General features: G+C 39.0%; 1 protein-coding gene across 1 annotated transcript in view; it reads right to left on the reverse strand.

The window, feature by feature from the left end:
* stt3b (STT3 oligosaccharyltransferase complex catalytic subunit B) overlaps nucleotides 1–20,304 on the reverse strand; it is a 48,906-nt gene that overhangs the window by 5,263 nt on the left and 23,339 nt on the right. Inside the window, exons 5-13 of the mRNA XM_086014109.1 lie at nucleotides 16,046–16,145; nucleotides 15,386–15,484; nucleotides 12,038–12,184; nucleotides 7,730–7,778; nucleotides 7,063–7,217; nucleotides 5,128–5,339; nucleotides 3,628–3,815; nucleotides 1,747–1,918; nucleotides 356–529 (exon numbers count right to left, since the gene is read on the reverse strand). Coding sequence (XP_085870235.1) covers nucleotides 356–529; nucleotides 1,747–1,918; nucleotides 3,628–3,815; nucleotides 5,128–5,339; nucleotides 7,063–7,217; nucleotides 7,730–7,778; nucleotides 12,038–12,184; nucleotides 15,386–15,484; nucleotides 16,046–16,145 — 1,296 coding nt within the window. The remainder of the gene's footprint in view (nucleotides 1–355; nucleotides 530–1,746; nucleotides 1,919–3,627; nucleotides 3,816–5,127; nucleotides 5,340–7,062; nucleotides 7,218–7,729; nucleotides 7,779–12,037; nucleotides 12,185–15,385; nucleotides 15,485–16,045; nucleotides 16,146–20,304) is intronic.

The raw sequence follows: 20,304 nt of genomic DNA on the forward strand, positions 1-20,304 counted from the left end.
TCCGGCCCAGGGACAGACTGCCCAGCTCTGTTGAGGACATTCAAACAGATTATTGTTGTTTATCTGATACATCTTGTGCTTGGTGTGTCAGCATCTTCTTTGTGGTGTTAATGACTTTCAGTCAGTCCTTTAAAGTGCACTCGATTATTGGCTGTGTTGAACCCTGCTCGACTATTCAGTTAAATATTCCAGTTCGGAACAAAAGCAAATTTTGCTTTTTTTTGTGATTTCCTTTAATGGCTTGTCACTGTGGGAGCAAACATTCCTCTTTACATTCTTGAGGCCAATAAGAGACTGACGTCATGCCGTTTTGGAGGTGCGTCGATAATTCGATGCCAGGTGACGTGACACTTACCCTGATGTCCTTTGGGTGCTCCCCCTCGGCTATCCTCACCATCCACAGAAACTTGTTGATGTCGTCGCCCGAGTAGCCGATGACGCCGCCGAAAATAATGAGCACGTAGTCCACATCCAGGGACCTCATGATTTTGTAGGCTGCGCTTTCGTTGGAAGACATGGCTTTCCCCACCTGAAGTGTGGCAAAAGTAAAAGAGTTTAAATGTAAATGTCTATTCCTACTACTACATTAGCGTATGCTAAAGTCATAATTCCTGTATAGTAAATGTATGAAAAACAACTCTAGGTCATAAATGACCTAAATGAAGACCGGTGTTAAGTTTTAAAGAAACATTTGCAGAGGTCCCTGAGGAGATACACACTTGAATGGGTGCGACATGATTAATGTGACTTTGCTAGCAAATATTCCAAATCTTGCTACCAGTCCCCATCCCTCAAACCATTATTGGCCAACTGTCACTAGGAAGGTTCTTAATGGCTTCAGAGTTTTTATCTTCACCGGCTCCAAAATGAAGGATACGCTCCAGTCTCCATTTTCAGGCAGAGTTTAAAAACAAAGCTCGCGCTAACACTACCTTCTGAAACGCCCACTTTCTTAAAAAACAAAAATTAATTTTGGTACAGTTTTAATTGTTGACTGTCATATAAACGCTCTGTACGGGTAAGTAAAGAGGTCATATGCGTTGTCTTTATGCGATGCAGCTTAGCTCAGAAGGTTTTCCAGGCATTCTGGGAAAAAAAAAATAAACAAAGACATCTTTAGTTGCTAACCAGACACAAACACTTGCCAGGGTGTTGGACGCATGCAGGCTTTAATCTAGGAAGTTGGCTGCATCCTTGTGGATTCAACTTTCTCCTCTCTGCTTTGTGAGACGAAGTTTCTCCACCACAGTCAGAATTGAAGGAAAGCTCCAATAAAACGCAACATCACACAGACACAGGTCGCAAGCGGAGCGGTAGCCAGTAGTCAATTACGCCCTCTAATGCGTCGTGATTATATTTTCCAAGAGCACATGACGAGCCAACAGGCAGCAAGGGCAGTCAAAGAGCAGATGGAGTTTTAAAGTAAAACATGCGGCGGAGAGGAAAAAATCAACACTACCAACCTTCTACAGTATGTGACAGCAATTAACTGTAGTGTACTTAAATTAAATGCTTAAGAAAACAACATTATCGGGCTTATAAGGAGAGAGCAGTTAGAACTGGCAATTTCATTACACAGACACACAAAAAAAAAAATAACTACAGAGCTTGATGATGATCCGGTGGCTGGTGGGAGAGATAATTTGTTTCTGTGAGTGCATTACAAAAAAAAAAAAAAAAAAAAAAAAAAGAACAGTGCAACATGACGAGGGCGCAACTAAAATGTGCTCAAACAAAAGAGCTCACCAGCGCTATGTGACTGTTGTTCCACGTGTTATTATCAACCAGCGTCGTCCTGTTGGCCATCCCTGCAATTTGATAACCGTAGTCCCACCATGACATGACACGCGCATGCTCATCTGTATTCTGCCTTAGCCAGTAGTAAGCCTCCCTGAAGTCATCCAGGATGTTACGTGACCTGCCAAAACAAAGACCAAAAAGGGTTACAGGTACGTTGTCAAATAAATGCATGGCCACTTCACCAGATTTCCTCATACTGAGAGAAATTCTATTAGTCAAGTGCAGACGGCACAAGGCCTCCATTAGGGGGAAGGTTGTTGCAGAGGGCAGGAAGAAACGTCTTTCCATATTTTCGACCAAAACAAAAGAGCAGTTTCACCTGGCTCAGACATACTATGGAAGACTCTTAGTAACACGTTCAAAACATCAGGAAATAATATCCTAATAATAATCAAGTCAACCATATGCTGTCAACCAACCAACCAATCATGGTCCAAGGGTAAGTCAACCCCAAAATTTTATTTACAAGAATATGTTCTAAGCAGCCCCACTAGCCAAACATAACATTGTGATTAACTCATTCACTGCCATTGACGAATTTACTAGTCTTTTCACAGTCGCAGGAATTTATATCTTTTCAATTTTTTTTTTCCAAACGTTAGGGTTAAAGAGGGTCCGAAAATGTCTGGGAATGAATGATTTAATATTACGTTTGTGGCAATATGAGTTAAGCAGTCAAATCCACCACTTTTTGTCCATCTCAGGTGGCGGCCATTTTGTCACTTGCTAAGCTTCAGAAAACAGGTGAGCCGTGATTGGTCGTTACCTGAGCAACCGTGATGTCACTTTGTCAACAGAATGTGACAAAATGGCCGCCCCCCGAGATGGACAAAACGGGTGCATTTTGCTTTTAACACAATATTAATCAGAATGCCATGTTTAGACTAGCGAAGGCACATTTAACATATTATTATTAAGAAGTTTTGGGGTTGACTTCCCCTTGAAATAATGCCCATAAAAAACTTTGATATAAAGGTTATATGTATAAAAAAAAAAAAACCCTAATGGTTTGTGTTTAAGAAGAAGATGACACTGGACTACAAGTTACACGAGCACATTTGACCAAATTAATTAACTGCTCTGCCTTCGTTCAATCTTTTTTTTTTTTTTTTTTGTAACGCCAACAAACTTCAGCATGTCCGCCATCAAGTCTGCCCTGCAGATGGTGAGTCGTGGTAATCACATGTACTGACACTTGCGTGTATCAGATGTCAAGGTGGGAATTGAAGCCACCTTGCGGCACCACCTGTCATGCTTTTGTCCTGCGGAGAGGAGTGTCTATTTGAGATGCAAAGTGCGACACTCATTTATTCAAGTAAGCAACGCGGCTGCCAACTATTTCAGCAAAGGCCTCTATTTGAATTAGTATAGTGTGTCATCTGAATAAGAAGTTAGGGGGAAAAAAAAAAAGAGGATACATTCATATCCTAAATAAAACTAGCAATAATGCAGTGTAGAAAGGGTAAGACAACTTTATTGCATCTCGCTGTGTGTATTTTGAATGTTTGGAATGAGAGCTACGCTACTCTCTGAAGACAGGCAATAACGACAGCATATGCTTAACACAAACACATTTACGTGACCTAGAAACTCTAAAATAAGTAGCCATATCAAACGCCTGCGCTGTCATGCACACATCAATATTTCAACAAATGTTGTATGAAATATGCATGTACTTCCTGTCTTTCTGCTCTTTGCCGAGCCATTCGCTTTTTTCCTAGTCTGAGCTGCTACTTATTTATTAGCCCCTCTCCTTATGGTAATTTTACAGCCATTATCAAATTACAGCAGGAGGTGTGCGACTGTGTGGGAGCGTGTAGCTCGTACCCGTCATGGTTGTATGAGGCGAGCACCACGCTGGGGCTGGAGTAGGCGTTGCTGGTGACCCACGTGCAGTGGACGGCGAACATCATCAGGAGCATTAACATGAGCATGGTGACGATGGACTTGATGTTTGGACCCAAACCTTCTTCTGCTTTCTCCTGCTCGGACACATGTTTTCGCACTTTTCCAGCCTGAAGGGGAAAAAACAAAGACTTGTGTTGCAGATGTTCAATAAAGTGCACATGCAAAATTGATTAAAATAAGGCCATGATGGCGGATATTTATACTGTAATCATTTTAGGGCACTAACGGTGTTTTTACAAAACTTGGGAGAAGGGAGGAGGGGGAAAAAGCTGTAGAAAGATAAAATTATGTATTCCATGAATGAGTATTTTCAGGCTTTTGACGGTTTGAAATGGATCTGATTCGCATGTGAATGTGCTTTCCGGAGGGCAGTGATTTGATTCAAATGCCACTGGTCCGGATGTTGAAGAGAGGATATTCATTTGAAAAATATTTATGTACCATTTGGAAAATATTTATGTCCTTGTAGTGTTAACTTTATTCTGAATGTGTTGTCTGACAATTGTAAACAACGAATAAAAGGTATCAACCCACTCATTCATCACGCCAGCACGCTTGGAAACGAGTAAAAGTATCAAACAGCTGTAGTTGAATCACGGATGAATCACAGGTTCGCTGAAATGGCTCGGAATATTGGTGGGATGTGTAGATGAAAGCTGAACGTCTGCCAGCCTTCCTTTTTGAGCCCAAAAGCACAACAAAGGGTGTCGAGCCAAGCGAGAACGACGGTACAGATCACAGTGAATTCAGGACTCAAGGGCTGGATTTACACTGTATGGTTCAGGTGACAATTTCAATTACTGGCTCTTAAGTAGCCCAATTCGGATAAGCAACATAGCAGCTTTTAAAATCTTGTTTAAGTTACTTTTTCCTATTATGAAAAAATGCAAGCGACTGACATCTTACTTCATATAAAAACATTAAAAATCAACAAACTACAGCAAAAGCATAGACAAATTTGGTCTAAATATGCTACATTAGAGGCGTGCCCATCATTAAATATGCAAAATAATTGCTGCTGGTTGCCAGTATAGTATTGCTGAGGTTACCAAAATTTATATCAATGTGTAGTGTCTGTTTAACTCATTCACTGCCATTGACGAATTTACACGTCTTTTCATAGTCCAGCCATTTGATCCCAGGAATTTATTTATATATTTTTTCAAACATTAGGGTAAAAGAAGGTCTGAAAATGTCTGGCAGTGAATGAGTTAATATTCACGGAGCCATATGGAAAATATAAGCATGAAACTGTAATTGAGCACTGGGACCTGCAATTTAAATCCAGCCCAAGGTGGTATCATACATCTCAACACATGTAGTATCAAATCAAGACAGCTTCCTGGGCCTCATGTGTCAAAAAAAAAAAAAAAAAAAAATCCATCGGTACAACACAACATGACAATGATTCCACCCTACCTTATCATAGAGATTGCCTGAATTTCTCTTGTCGTCCTCATCGCTGCTATCTTCGGCGGGGGGTTTCTCCCGCTTGGTGTCATCTCCCATGTAGTGTTCAAAGACACTGGAGAAAGCCACAGCTGACAGCATGCACACCACCGGAGTAAGCGTCAGCATGAGACGCACCATCACACCGGCGAAATACACCGCACTGATGGCGTATAGGGCCACTGCAAGGAAGAAGAAAAAAAGAAAAGAAAAAGGTGACTCATTGAATAAGTGAAGGCTAAAAAAAAAAAAAAGATACGGTAGATGTCCCCACGAAAAAAATAAAGAAAATGGTGATGAGAGGAAAAGGAATCCCATGAATAAAGACCAAAAGAGCAGCCTGGGGCTCAGTTGATCAGTCTTTTCTAGTTCTCCACATTACACACCCTGAATAGAAAGTGGGCTGGTAGCTTTTCGTCCTTGAAAAGCAGCGACCTGGCTCAACAAGTGAGTGCTTAATCAATAGCAATAATTGGCTGAGTATGTTGTAGGAGAAACAAGACTGCTGAAGGACTTTTCTAGTGCTTAAAGGTTCTCTGCCCTTGATCTAGACAGGACTGTCCTATTCTTTCTACCTTAAAAGCTTGGAACATTTTCTTGGTTTAGTCCTGTGGTGTCTTGTTCAGGGTGGATTTTGAATGGGAGGAAAAAGAACTGGTAAAAGACACGCCATTTATTTTTATTTTTTCATGATCCGGTAAGAAGACACCTGCCTCGCACTCCTGCCCATCCCTAATGCAGCCTTTTCAGAAATATAGTCTTAAATGCACCTTTGTTGATTTACTCTGAGATAATGGAGTGATTCACAGAATTCAATCGACAAAACAGAAAGTAGTTATGTACACTATCTGAAACCCCCCCCCCACACTATAGCAACGCAACCTTTGTTACAGAAAAGTTTTGCGAAAAACCTAAAGAAATAAAAAGCATTTTTGTGCACTTAAAGTATGGTCAAGAAAAAAATAAACTGTAGTCATTTGTTTTTAAGGACTGCCCCAAAAAAATGCAGATCAAAACCATTGGCAAGTTCCCACTAGATGTAATGATGTGCAAAAGTTTAATCCTTGGGGGATTTGGGGTCGGGAATTGGTGAACAGCCATTTAAGGAACATTTTTTTCCACCCACGTTCTTTCTAACTTTCTTATAAAACTGTGTGACTGAATGTTTTCTTATCTGAATGAAGGCGCCCTGACACTTCATGACTCTACTGAATAATATAGAACTGTCAGCATTCGCGTTCTGCAGCAGTACATTTGGCTTCAGAAGTACTTTGGTGCTCCATTCAATTGAGTCTTCCGTTTGCATAATTCAACTTCTCTCCTCTGTTTAAATGTCTGCTCACATCATTATAATGACATGGACAGCATTTTCTGGGAAACAAGATGGCTACTTACACGGACATAGGTCCACCGGGTTACACATGGGGTCCCTCAAGGCTTGGGGTTTGGCCCCCTTCTGCTCATAATTACACGTTTACCACTTGCCACATCAAAAGCCGCAACTACAGATACAGTTAATGATAAATAAAACAAAACAGTGTTGGCCTTCCTTTCCACTCTATCAAACTGGCCCAATGGCAATACATCGTGGATGTCCGCCAACTACTTGAAACCCCCAAATATCTTCTTCCTCCAGAGACATCAAGAATTTCATCTCTTTTGCTATGGCCAAATGAGGCTCATTCATTTAACTCATTACCTGCCATTGACATGTATTCGTTTTTTCATAGTCCAGCCATTCAATCCCAGGAAACTTATTTATATCTTTATCAATTTTTTTTTTTTCAAACGTTAGCATAAAAGACGGTCTGAAAATGTCTGGCAGTGAATGAGTTAATGACCATCCACTGGGTGGTAAAACATGCCAGTTAGACCCCCAATTAGAGTTGGTACAAAAGGACCTACCAAACACTCGCTCATCATTTATGTTCTTGATGCAGAACCAGAGGCCTGCCGGGAACGTGCACACCAGGATATGAAGGTCAAAGAAGAAGGAGACCCACGTTGTCGGCTGGTGCTCTGACACCGATGCTATGATGGGGATGTGGATCTTAGCATAGCTAAGGGGAAAGTTGGAAGGACAGACATGAGCATTTTGACAAATTGTACAATAAATTCTGCAGAATAATAAGGTGGAAAGACTCATTACATTCACAGGATCTTTGTAATGAAACATTAAGATACATCACCGCAGATGAGTTATGCTCCTTCTTTGCGTTTTATGCTCTCTGTTCATTCATTATGGCCTTTTACCATACAACTTGAATTATTTCCCTCTGAAGTATTAAGTGATTACGATTGGGGGGGGAAAAAAGACAGCCACAAAAACAATTTGCATCAGCCTCCAAAGGAAAGTCTTACACAGCGTCACTGAACAAATAGTGGGAAAACTGATTGTCACACATATCTGTCATTTGGAGATCACAGGAAGCCTGCTGCTATGTGGGTGCAAGAAATATTTCTGTCGTAGCGTTTAACCCTTGACTATGACATGAGGGTTTCTCATGTGTTATCGAATTTGAGCATTATTGTTCAACTCCTCAGTTGTTCAGCACACAGTAGCAGAACTTACCCAGTGTCCCAGAGTGAGTAGAAACGTCCGCTCCACGGAGCGATGTATCCTAAAAATAGAAAAAAACATTTTAAATTACAATTTAAAAACAAAAACTACACTTAACGCTATCTGATCTTAAGGTCTTCATATAAGTCAATTTAAAAATGGTCTTTACAAGAATATGTTCGGCACCACTAGTCCAAGCACGGTATTCGGATTAGTATTGCATTTGTGGAATATGAATTAAGCAGCAAAATTCACCCGTTGTTATTTTTTTCAGGGGCAGCCTTTTTGCCACTTGCTGTCGACTGAAAATGACAAACAACATATTGCGCAGAACATTTTTGTTATTGTATTGATTTCCCCTTTAAGACGATATGAAACATTACTCTCACTATTCACCAACCAAAAATCGGAATTTAACAGAAAATTGTATATCACTATACATAAATACGTGATGATTGCCCTCCGGTCTCGGAAAACAGCAAATGTCCAAAATAAGCGACAAATAGTGGTTCAGTAAGTACTAAGACTACTAATTTAGTCGACTAATTAATAATGATTTCATAACGATGAATTCATAATGCACTGCTGTGCTTTGGTGAGGTAAACCATATTCTGTCCTGTCCTGTCCTGTGCTGACACTCATCTGTGCTTCAGCACATTTATGCACATCGTTAATTGTGACCACTGCTACTTTCTTGACATTGTGGCCTCAAAATCTGGACTTTTTGAATCTAGCGTAACCATCCATGTATTGTACAAATTTATTATCTAATCAATCTGTGTAGTTTTAAAGCATGAGCATTTTTTATGTAGGTAACACCACCCGATGTTAGATTAACAAGGCTCCAATGATCTTTAGTTGCTTAGTTATTAAAAAGCAATTTAAATAGTAATCCATTGTCTTGTCTGAACAAAGGAAATTCATATAAGCACAACAACAATGCACGTCTTCTTTTAAGACGGAATGAAGTGGCGTGGAGTAACAATGTCAAACCTGTGCCATAAAATGCTGACTGTCATTCAATGCTTATTTTCATTTTTTGTAAAATGAACATATTTTAACACGTCCTATATTGTGCAAACAGTCATAATGTGGCAGGTCATGTTAGTACATCCCAGCGGACATGAGGCGAGAGGCAGCATACACGTTGGGCAGATCAGTCAGTCGCAGGGCTGACACCAGATATTACGAGAGCCTTTTATTTCCAATGCCAATTTGGCTGGCGGCTTCCCGTCGTGCCTCTGGCCAAATATGACTTCTACCGGCTGTGGTTTGTACATTGGCTCAATCGTGGCATTATGCTGTGTGGCCAACTTCCATTCCAAAAGTCCATCCACTCTCCAAGAGGAGAAAACACAATTCCTGCCATTTTTAAATACCTCACAGGATCTGTCCTAAGGCATAGGAGCCCATACAGATGCCTGACAAGATTATTCTTTACAGCCAGTATTTGTATAGGTGGTTGAATTAACTCTTACATGTGTGTAAATAGTCATGATTAATGGTTTGTATATAGGCATGATATGATATGGATTAAATTGACTTTTTAATTGCTTGTACGAAAATTGACACTGGTTTGCCTGTTCATACATTAACAAAAATCATAAATTATAAGAATGCGTCAATGGTAGAAGTCTGACAACTTCATTACTGGAATTCTCATATTTATAAACATAAGAGGAACCATTTAAGCTGCAAATTAGGCACAACATTTCATATGTGCATACATATTTTAAGCTTTGATCTGGAATATATTAGTGCTCTGAATTGTTGCTTGGGGGGCTCTCATAGTCGTACATGTGCACAGCCAACACCCATACAAGACAACACAAATGAGCTCAGCTGCATATTTTAAAATGCAATCTTTCCCATTTTTGAACTGTGACTGATTTGCTTCCATCTACAACTGTTGTGTAATCTCTTTAAAACAGAACAAAATGTTTTATAGTAAAACTATTTCAAACAAGGCTCAAAACATTTTTTTGTATAACACAGAAGATAGTTTGGACAGTTTAAAAAAATCACTCCATGGTTCTGGACACTGACACGACACTAAATTTAAATGGAATAAAACAAACATATGGTGTTGAAAAGCCACACATTAGCTATATCTAAAAATACACACCTTCACTACAACTGGCCCCTACTGGTAAATGCGCACTGACATCAACACCACTTTAATGATGATCTACAGAAGGATCCAATATGTTTTATGGCTACTGTTTGAGTGGTTGTAAATTTATTACATTCATCTCCATTGGAGGCTTTGATTTGGGGTGATGTTGAATGGAGTTCTACTAACAAGTGTTCCCAAAATCAACTAATTCATACAAATGGAATGAAATGGAATTTCACACAAAACAAAAAGCACTCCATTAGCCGCAAAAATTACAGCATTGAAATACCCATAAAAATCTTAACAAAATCAATAAATAGCAAAGGAAGCATGAAATGTTGGTGGCTCAACTAACCATAAAACCACGGCAGAGCTGCATATCATAGAAGAAAATATTAACCAGGAGGTCAATGTAAAAACTAGCTAGAAGACGAAAAATACAAAACACTAACAGTGACCTGAGCTTTGGGGTTTAGAGTTAACCATGTTTAGAAAGTGTTTGAATGGCAAAACAATGTGTTAGGAGTATTTTAAGGCTTTAACTATAAAACAAATGCTTTGATGAAAAAAACTAATTCCAAATACTTTGAAGTTAGTCAACCCAAAAATTGTCTTTACAATACTATGTTCTATGCACCTCCAATAGTCCAAACATAACATTCTGATTAATATTGCATTTGTGGAATATGAGTTAACCATCAAAATCCACCCGTTTTTCTCAATCTCAGAGTGCGGCCATTTTGTCACTTGCTGTCGACTGAAAATGACATCACAGACGCTCATGGCTCGGGTAACAACTAATATCGGCTCACCTGTTTTCTGAAACTGAGCCGTGATTGGCTGTTACCTGAGCACTGAGCAACTGTGTGACACATAGAACATATTGTAAAAGAACATTTTTGAGTTGCCTCCTCCTTTAAAACAAGTTCTCCTGTTGCACACTAGCTCCGGTTGAACGTCACTACGCATTTCCGTCAAGACAGCATGTGCTTTGTGAATTTGAGTGTTTTTCCCTCCAACCTTTTGTCATGCAACCACAAAAGCCGCTGATGCAAAATGGAAAAAAGTGATGACAAGCATTAAAGCAGGAAAGGAATTTATTGTGATATACAGGAAGCTAAAAGTATCTGCCCTGACTGCATAGTAAAATATGTCAACAATAATAAAACCAGGACAACATACCCTAGAAAATGTGCTGAATACTTTTGACATGAAGCGCCATGAATGAAAATTAGCATTTCACTTTGGTCTTACACATTTGACACCTAAGAATGTTCAAGTTAGTTGAAAAATTGCCTGCTCGGTGCATTTCACAATCACACACATTTGCCGTCATAAAGAGCTTAAGTGTGGCTTACAGCACAAGAATCCTCTGGCCAAAAAATCTATCTGATGCGAGTATCCCGGACCAGTTTATTGACCTATTTGGGAAGACGCTTAATAATCTAATCTGACATGATGCTAATGCACAAATAACAGCCTTTGCATGTAATAAGAGGACATAAAGGAAGGACTGTAAAGATCAATGGATTAATATGATTAGAAATCAACCACATTCATTACGATTTATATGAGATTGTCCACTCAATTATTAAAGACTGAAGTCAACGCAAACATTTTTTTCAAGAATATATGTTCTATACAAGCCCACTTGTTGAAACGGCATTCTGATAAATATTGCGTTTGTGGGATAAATGTTAATCCACTCGTTTTTGTCCATCTCTGGGGCGGCCATTTTGCCTTCCGTTCGAGACTGAAAATGACATCACAACTGCTCAACGGCCAATCACGGCTCAGATTCAGAAAACAGGTGAGCCGTGATTGGTCCCTATGAGCAGTTGTGATGTCATTTTCAGTAGACGGAAGACAAAATGGCTGCCCCCATTGACGGCTAAAAACAGGTGCATTTTGCTGCTTAATTTATATTCCACAAACACAAAATTAATCATAATGCCGTGTTTCAACTAGCGGGCCTGCTGGGAACATATTATTGAAAAAAACTTCCGCTTTAATATTCATAATACAATTGAATACCGAGAGATAATTACTGAGTGTTAGGTGAGCACGGAAGATAAAATTGCTGACAAATGCAAACACCTCAAAATGTGAATAATAGCCTTCCAAATAAACGCATGAGCACATCTGTATCCCGATACAGATCATGTGATACATGTCCATACTATGACAGCTAATACATACATACCTGTGTATGTGAGATAGATCACGGTGAGGAAGACCACGCCAGCAGCGAGCGAAACACCGAGGAAGAAGAGAGTCTGGAATTCTTGTCTAGTCAGTCTGTCTCTCAAGTACTGCAGGAAGGCATACGCTTGGAGTAGTGCAAACACACCTGAAAGCAAAAAAAAAAAAAAAAATAAAAAAAAAAGACAAAATCGGACAGCTTTCAAACGTGTTAGACGAAATAGCGAATCTGGTTGCTTTGTATTTTGCCATTTATGATCCTTTCGTTTGCATTGACTACATCTTCCTTTACTTATTTGCTGTGCAGCTCTTCAATCAGGCCCTTTTTGACATCTAGTGAATTTTTTATGTGAAAGAAATTAAGCCCCTCTTTCCAGCACTTTCAGCATCTTCTTTGAGAACACGCAACCCCCCCCCTTGTCTTCAGTGTGTCATCCACCACGCAGTGTATATCCTCCCTATCCACAGTGAAGCCCCTGAATGTTTCTTGGAGAGCAGCCATGGTGCTAAAATTCTATCCCACCTTCCCACAAGCCTCGGGGGGCACCATCCTAACAAATCCCTGGCTCTGTCACTCTCCTATCAGCTCCCATGGTGCTTCCTAAATGCTACCACCAGATGTTTTGAGCAGCTGCTACCCAGGCACCATAAAATATACTTGGTCTCTGAAAGCAAGCAGGAAGGGGAAGCCAAAAACAGAGTGGCAGATATTTCTGGTGTTGAATTGTTTCACGCCTTTTCGGATGCCATTTATGTGCAATGTAAGAAAGAAAACCACCTTCCATAACCAAGGTTTATGATCGCGACAGGACATCAACGTTACATGTTATGTAGGGCAGGGTGATATGGACTTAAAATCAAATTCTTTGATTTTATTTTTAAATGAAAAAGCACATGACAATGGAATTACTCAAGTTTTATTTTATTTCACGTTCCCTGTCACACTTTCCCCCCCCCCAGCATTCCCCCCCCCAGCCTTAACATGCATTAACTTACAGAACAACAAACAAAGGACCCATTTGTCAAAAACTATATACAAACATGATCCTCATCTTAAGCTTTTGAATGCGCAAAAAAAAAAAAAAAGTAATAAAGGACTGATTCAGTAGCATAACGCCTCTTTCAAATCAACAGTATCCATTAAATCAACTGTGTAAGGCCATTAAAGGAGAGCAGGTAGTACATTAGATAAGGACCATTAAACTGATATTTATAATGCTATGGTGCACACAAATATGCTCGCAGTGTAAAAGTCACTGATAGCACTAAAATTCGAGAAGACTATAATTTCTTTGGTTGTATACCTTTAACATGAGATGCTAGATAATTTGAGGCAATATTACATACAATATAATATACAGTTTTATTCTAATTTTGAATTCAAGAAATATATCAGCATCCCTGCATGGGTTTTGTGTATTAAGTGTTACCTTAAAGAAAAGAAAAAAAAGTCATGCTTGATTTTGTTGGGTTAATAGTGTTTTGACAGTTTGAAATTATTTTCAGGGATTTTTCTTCATTAACAGAGGGGTACCGATGATTTTGTCCATGAGTTAATTTGTTGAAATAAAGCAATTAATCGCTCAATGATGAACAACTGAGCCAACATTTATTTTAGTTTGAACGTAGAATGCCAACTACCGGTACATTAGGATGTGGTGAGCTTGTCACGAGTCCAAAATTTGGGGAAAATTTTACTTAGAACATAGTTGAAGATGCACAAACAAGCATTTCAAGGTCTGTAATTGTTTGAAAACTTGAAGTAGAAAGTTGATTAAAAAAAAAATAGTCATCTATTTGGGTCAGTGTTTTTACTGCCATGGATACAAATTAGACCGTTGGTCGTTGGGTAAATTTGGGTTTTTAGTTCCATGACCGCCATCTGGGGTGGTGATGAAAATGTGATAAAATTGTGAACAAGAACATACTTTCCCCCCCACACATGCAAATGTTGCACATTAGCGATTATCATCCGACTTAAGTATCAGTTGTAAGGCTCCATATTACCCCTAAATGGTTGCCATTGCACATGTGTGATCAGTAAATTTCCAGTTGTTGTTGTTTTTTTTTTAATTCTTGAATATCTTTTGCTCCTGACAATCTTCTGCTCCACCCTTCTGTCCATTTATCAGTAATATAGTGAACATGAGTGGATATGTGAACAATCACTTTGCAAGTCAATTTGAGATCAATTGATGTACGCCCCTACATTTTAAAAACATAATGGAATAAGGGACAAATACGGTATTATAAAAAGAAAGATTTTGTTAAATATTTACATAACACTGTATAGGTCCCTACCTCGGTGGAACTTTCTCACAGTCCATGTCTGAACAATCCACCCGTAATTAAAATTGCTTAAGTAAAAAAAAGAAAAAAAAAAAAACCCTAAACATACCTGTACTGGCGACACTACTTCTTTGCTATCGGCAATACGTTTGTGCACCTGCAAAACGTGCTGCTTGTTAGAGAATCTTGAAAAGCAAGAACGATGGAAACCGGATCGCTTGGAATGGCAATCGAAGATGCCACGTTGTAACCGTATTTCTCTGTCTGCAGCGTGTGCTTGTACAATACGTTGTGCAATTTCCACCTGACTTCCATCCAAACGTTGCCAGCGAAGCAGAAATTCCATAAAACGAGTCCGCATGTCTTGTTAACAGTGTCGACCGTCAATATTACAATGCCTCTCATTGGTCAAGACTAGGGGTGGGAATCTACCTGTATGAGTACCTCACGATTACTTTGATACATTGGCTTACACTTTATAGTCAAATGCAAAACACTGGTACCTGTTTAAAAACCAAAAACTCAAGGAAGAGATTTAATGTTTCAAACTTTGACTTCGCTGCGTTCGTATTAGGTTTTGCTTATTCTGCCAACTTGCTTAGACATCTGACGTACAAATGTACTTGCTTTTAGGTGTTTTTATTTAAACTTTAAAAATCGATTATTAATACCTATGAAACAATCAAGAATCTTTTGAGTATGCCGAACGATGCATCGAAAAATCGATTATCATTCCCACCCCTAGTCAAGACAGATATCGCAGTCTTTCGCCATCTCTGATTGGCGAGGTCGGGTAGTTATTATAAAACAAAATACGATATTGTAAAATAATACATTTCCAACATGTGAAAAGCCACAGTAATAAAGTTGGATTTTTTGACACCTGCCCTTTATTGAGTCATCAAAAGACATGATAAATCCACAGGGCCCAAGGATGATTTTCCACCTGTTAAACATGGGCTCAAATTGGTCTTTTAAATGCATGTACAAAGTAAAACACTTGAATGCAATGCATTTATGTCCGAACATGAAAATGTCAAATCAGTCATATCTGACTTACCGGCAGCGGCCATATGCTCACTGGTCCTGATTGGCTGGAAACCGACAAACGGAATCTGCATTGATAGTACAAGACCAACAATGTAGAATGTGCTGTAAGCTGTAGAAAGATAAGGACAGGGGGAAAAAAAAATGAAAAGCTATCAAACCATAAGCTCAAACTCACAAAGGGACCAATGTCGGATATTTCAACAAATGTAGACTCATTTCTACTATCATTTTGTTCATGAACCATTTATAACTTTAGCAATACAATCTCACTGTGAAATGGCTGCAATGTAATCGCAAAAGCCAGTGTTTGCTTTGGAAATTGCAGAGAATAAATGCAGCAAATGGAAGGATGTGAAAATGTCTCAACATTACAAAATTATTTGCTTTTATTTCCCAGCAATGGTTTAACTACATGGAAGTTATACACTTCTCACGAGAAACTTGAAGGTTTCATAATCACAAGATATACTCAACAATAAAACGCTAAACTAAAGAAACAACATTGGAGCAAGTGGTAGCATTTATTTGAATTCAATTGCAATTTTGACCATCTGTTCAAAGTTTTCGAGAAGAGATTTTTTTGCATACATTTACATGCAGATTTCAATCTAATTGTAAACATCAAGTCATTCCCGACAACTTCTTATTACGGTAAACGTGTGCACCATACCGATGTAGACTCTTCGGCTGTAACGTTGCATCAGCAGCAACACGAACACATGGAGGGGAATCAGGTTGATTATAAACACGTAACCTCCCCATGCGGATACCTGGAAGAGAGCAAGTATGTATATGTAAGCTTTAAGTGGACCATTTTCTTTTCTTAAAATTTAAGTTACCATATGCAGTAATCAAACTTAAAAGTGAAGTCAACCCCAACATTTCTTTACAATTCACCCGTTTCTAGCCATCTCACGGGGCGGCCATTTTGTCACTTGTCAACTGTCGACAAAATGACATCTCAGTTGGGAAGGTTGACAGCAAGTGACAAAATGGCCGCCCCCTGATATGGACAAAAACGGGTGGATTTTACTACTTAACGCATATTCCACAAAAACAATATCAATCAGAAACGTCATGTTTAGACCAAAGAACATATTTTAAAGACATTTTTTGGGGTTGAGCCTTGGAAGAAATAATGTCAGGTTAATAATGTGAGAGAAACTCTCATTCACCTCTCAAAAAGGTAAGAAGTGACGACCAGTGAAACATTTGGAAGAAAAAAGGTAGCATCAGCAATGTCTGGCATACATTTGGGTACACAATGCGATAATTAAGACTGATTTTTGGCCTAATTTCGAGACGGCACAAAACTTGCCAGGCTTTGTTTGTTATACAGTGGGGAACGAGAAACATTTGCCATCTCCCCTGAGCCCCCCACACCCCACCTCATCCACAATTCCCTATGACTGCACAAAGATGCATAAATCAGGGCATGTTTTTGCATGTTTATACAGACCAGCAAACGACTTGTTTTTGGCATTAGCATTCCAGAAAGCTAAAACCACTTGTTGCTTTTTTGACAGTTGTCAACAGCCTGGAATTCATATTACTGGTACTCCATATTCCATCTACAAGATTTGCATAGCACAAAACTGACAAAAGCGTACAGCGCAAGAATTCAAGCCGTTGCTCTCAGTCGACGAGCACTTGAATCACTTTGACTTTGCATCATGGATGGTTCGGCAAAGGCTTGTGTAGTGAGAAGAGTTTACCTTGAAAAAACAATAGTTCCCTTCCTAGGTATTCAACAGTATGAATAAGTATAAATGCTTAGAATGTTCAGGCGTTAAAAACGTTATAGGCCGATAGTTTAATGATGTATTGTTTGGTAACCTTAGCAAAATGCCATTTATGATTTCCTTCGAAAGTAGGTTCCTGACAGCGACAATACTATAATATCGCATAAGTATAAGTAACTAAGTAAATAATTTTCACTCATTCATTTGGGGAAATTAACAACTCATTATGTTGCATGCAACTCCTCACGCTAGCACAATGAATACATATTCGAGGCAAACGCATAATTTCATGCAAAACTCAAATCAGCTAAACTATAAAATTGCACTAATTAGTTTAGTTTGCCTGTGAATCTTAGGAAGGTGAAAAGCTCACATCATGGGGCAGAATCTCAGCTTAATGCAACAGCCCTTTATATCGTTATTAAAACCAAATCATGAGGTATCTAGAGATTCCCACCCGAGTGTCCACTCAAAACACTGTTCGCTCTAAAAACATGGTTCTAAAAGCCAACGGTGTGGCATATAGCCATTTGCCAAAGGGCAACAGCTCAGGGGAAGAATCGGAAAGTGGTTGGGGGCAAAGTCTTTTCGCTCAAATCGCGCTTTGAATTTCACACTCTGCTCATCTGCTGACCGCAGGGCCAGTCTGAAGAGGGCACAGCGAACACGGCATGCAGTGCATAGAGAGGTTTTCAATGTGTGCAAATTCATTCTTTTATAAAAGCATCTCCACCCCCAAAATATTTATGAGCGATGGAGACAAGTCTGCACCGGGGTTTTAATAGCTTGGTAATTTTCACTATAGGTTTTTTTTTTTTTTTAATTTCATTTCAAGTTATGAGTTTTATTTAGGGGCCGACTATCGGCACCGATATTTGGCTTTTTGACGAATATCGACATCGGCCTTTGTTAAAACTCTGCTGGCCGATAATAAATCAATTTAAAACTGTGAAAATCAAAGCAAAGGTATGTGAAAGTTTAACATTTGTCATTTTGAAATTTTCATTTACTGTAGAAAACTACATGGAGCCATTAGGTTTTTCCTTTATCCTTTTTAAGACATGGTGACAGTCTTGGATGCTCCCTGAACTTTTTGTTAGAATTTTATAACAGATGTATACTGTCAAAAATTTATTGTAATAATGATTAAAAAAAAAAAAAAATTATCACCATTGGCAAACCTGAAACATTGTTCAATAAACATGCTTAAATACATTACAACAAATTTAAGAGTAAATTTTTCTTTAGATTTTGATGCCAATATTTTCCTTTTCACTGAAAATGAATATCGGTTCCAAATATCAGTTATCGGCCTGGCCTCCTTGACTACTAATAATTGGTACCGGCCCTGAAAAAAGCACATCAGTCTCTCTCTAGTAAAAATTCAACAAAAACATTTTAAAAACATCCATCTACAAATTAAATACAGGTACTGTACAACCGTCCACAGACTTTTACAATAACATTTAGTGCATAATAATGCTTTGTAAAGTTCGCTGCATTACAACACTAACGTTTTAAATAAAGCAAGGGTGCTCTCGCTTTCCATCCCTTGTTGCCAAGGTGAAAACTTCTACAAGTGGATTCGTGTTCCTGTTGTTTCTTTATACACATGTATTTTCTTTTTATTTCATCTATGAACCGAAAACGAAAAGTTGCTACCTAGTGTGGCGTTTTGAGCTGATTTAAGTGACAAAAGCAGGGAAGCCATTCAGCCACAAGCATGGCTGTTGCCTAGGAGCGACATCACCTGGTGACGGCTGCCGCTAGATGACGTTACTTCTACGTGGCACAGTAAAAGGACCACGACCTTCCTTCTCCCCGCTAAAGGCCATGCTCTTATACCGAAATGAATACTTTTAAATAAATCACATTTAAAGTCAACGCCAAAGGCTCATGTTTTAAATTAATTGCCAAAGTCAAAAACAAAGGACATTTTCGCTATATTTAGTTTCTTTTTTTTTTTTTAGGCAGAATAAATGGTCATTTTAAATACTTTTTAATATTTTGAAAAATATGTTTTCAATTTTAGTTATTTCCTTAGTTTTTATTAACTAAAATAACCTTGTTCTGCACATCTGCACAGTGTGAAATTGTCTATGCCCACACTATTGCGAAAGAATGAAAGACCATCTGATATCCTGACTGGAGGACATTTCATGGTAATTTAACCTTTGTTCATTTTCCGCAAATGAATGCACACAATGACAGTCCAAATTCGCATTTGGGAGTTATGTTGTCAGCAGTTTATAGAATAAAACAATTATGTTCATTTAAATCGAACAAATGGCGACGAGCAAAATCAGGGAAACTGATTTTTGCAGCGGACTCATAATTGTTACCAGAGCTGGATAAATGAATGAGAATAATTCTGCGGCTGGTGCGAACAGTTTAAATACTCAATTGGGCAAAATGCTGTGTTGCTCCCAGATGATAGTGGGTAGTGACTGTTTAGACAGAGGGATAATGAAAATACATTACTTGAAGAATGAGGACGCCAGCGATAGCGATTCATGCATAATGCTCCGCCTCCACCCTCGCACACCACCAACTGGAAAAAGCAGGATGTTGCACAGCAACTAGGATGGTTCCTGTCGCTCCCATCCATCAGGCTGCTTTGATCCTTTTCCTTATCTTGCCCTTTTCATCGCCTTTTCTCCGATGAGGCTGATAAAGACTTCCCATCTTTTTGCATCTCTCTCCCTCTCACTTATCACATTGAGCTACGCCACACGATAAAACGCAAACCAAGGCCACGTGTCATCATAGGTTGGCGGGAACACACACACACACAAAAAAAAGGCATCTCAATGAGTGGATGCCGTGCTTTTGCTTCATGACCAAAAAATCTTGTTGCCAGGGTGACTGTATCAACAACAGTAGGAGGGCTGCGGATCAAGTACATATAGACTCATTAACAATTCAGAGAGAGCATGATGGAGGCACACAAATAATAAAATGAGAAACGCAGGAGGGTTGAATTTAGAGTATATTGTCCCACAAGTCAGCTATGTCCAAAGAGAATTTTTTTTCTACAACCTGTCTTTCTACTATGCATCTTTCAGTCCATCTATCAAAATGGACCCTCTTGGGATGTTGCGATCTACTGTGATCAATAAAGCTTGAAAGTTGTAATTTGTTTCGTTGCTTCGTTCTTACTGCGAGCCAGAAAAATTCAGCCAGTGAT

Source organism: Filicampus tigris, chromosome 18, assembly GCF_054856515.1.
Source record: "Filicampus tigris isolate MCC_2025a chromosome 18, RoL_Ftig_1.0, whole genome shotgun sequence".
Taxonomy (NCBI): Eukaryota; Metazoa; Chordata; class Actinopteri; order Syngnathiformes; family Syngnathidae; genus Filicampus; species Filicampus tigris.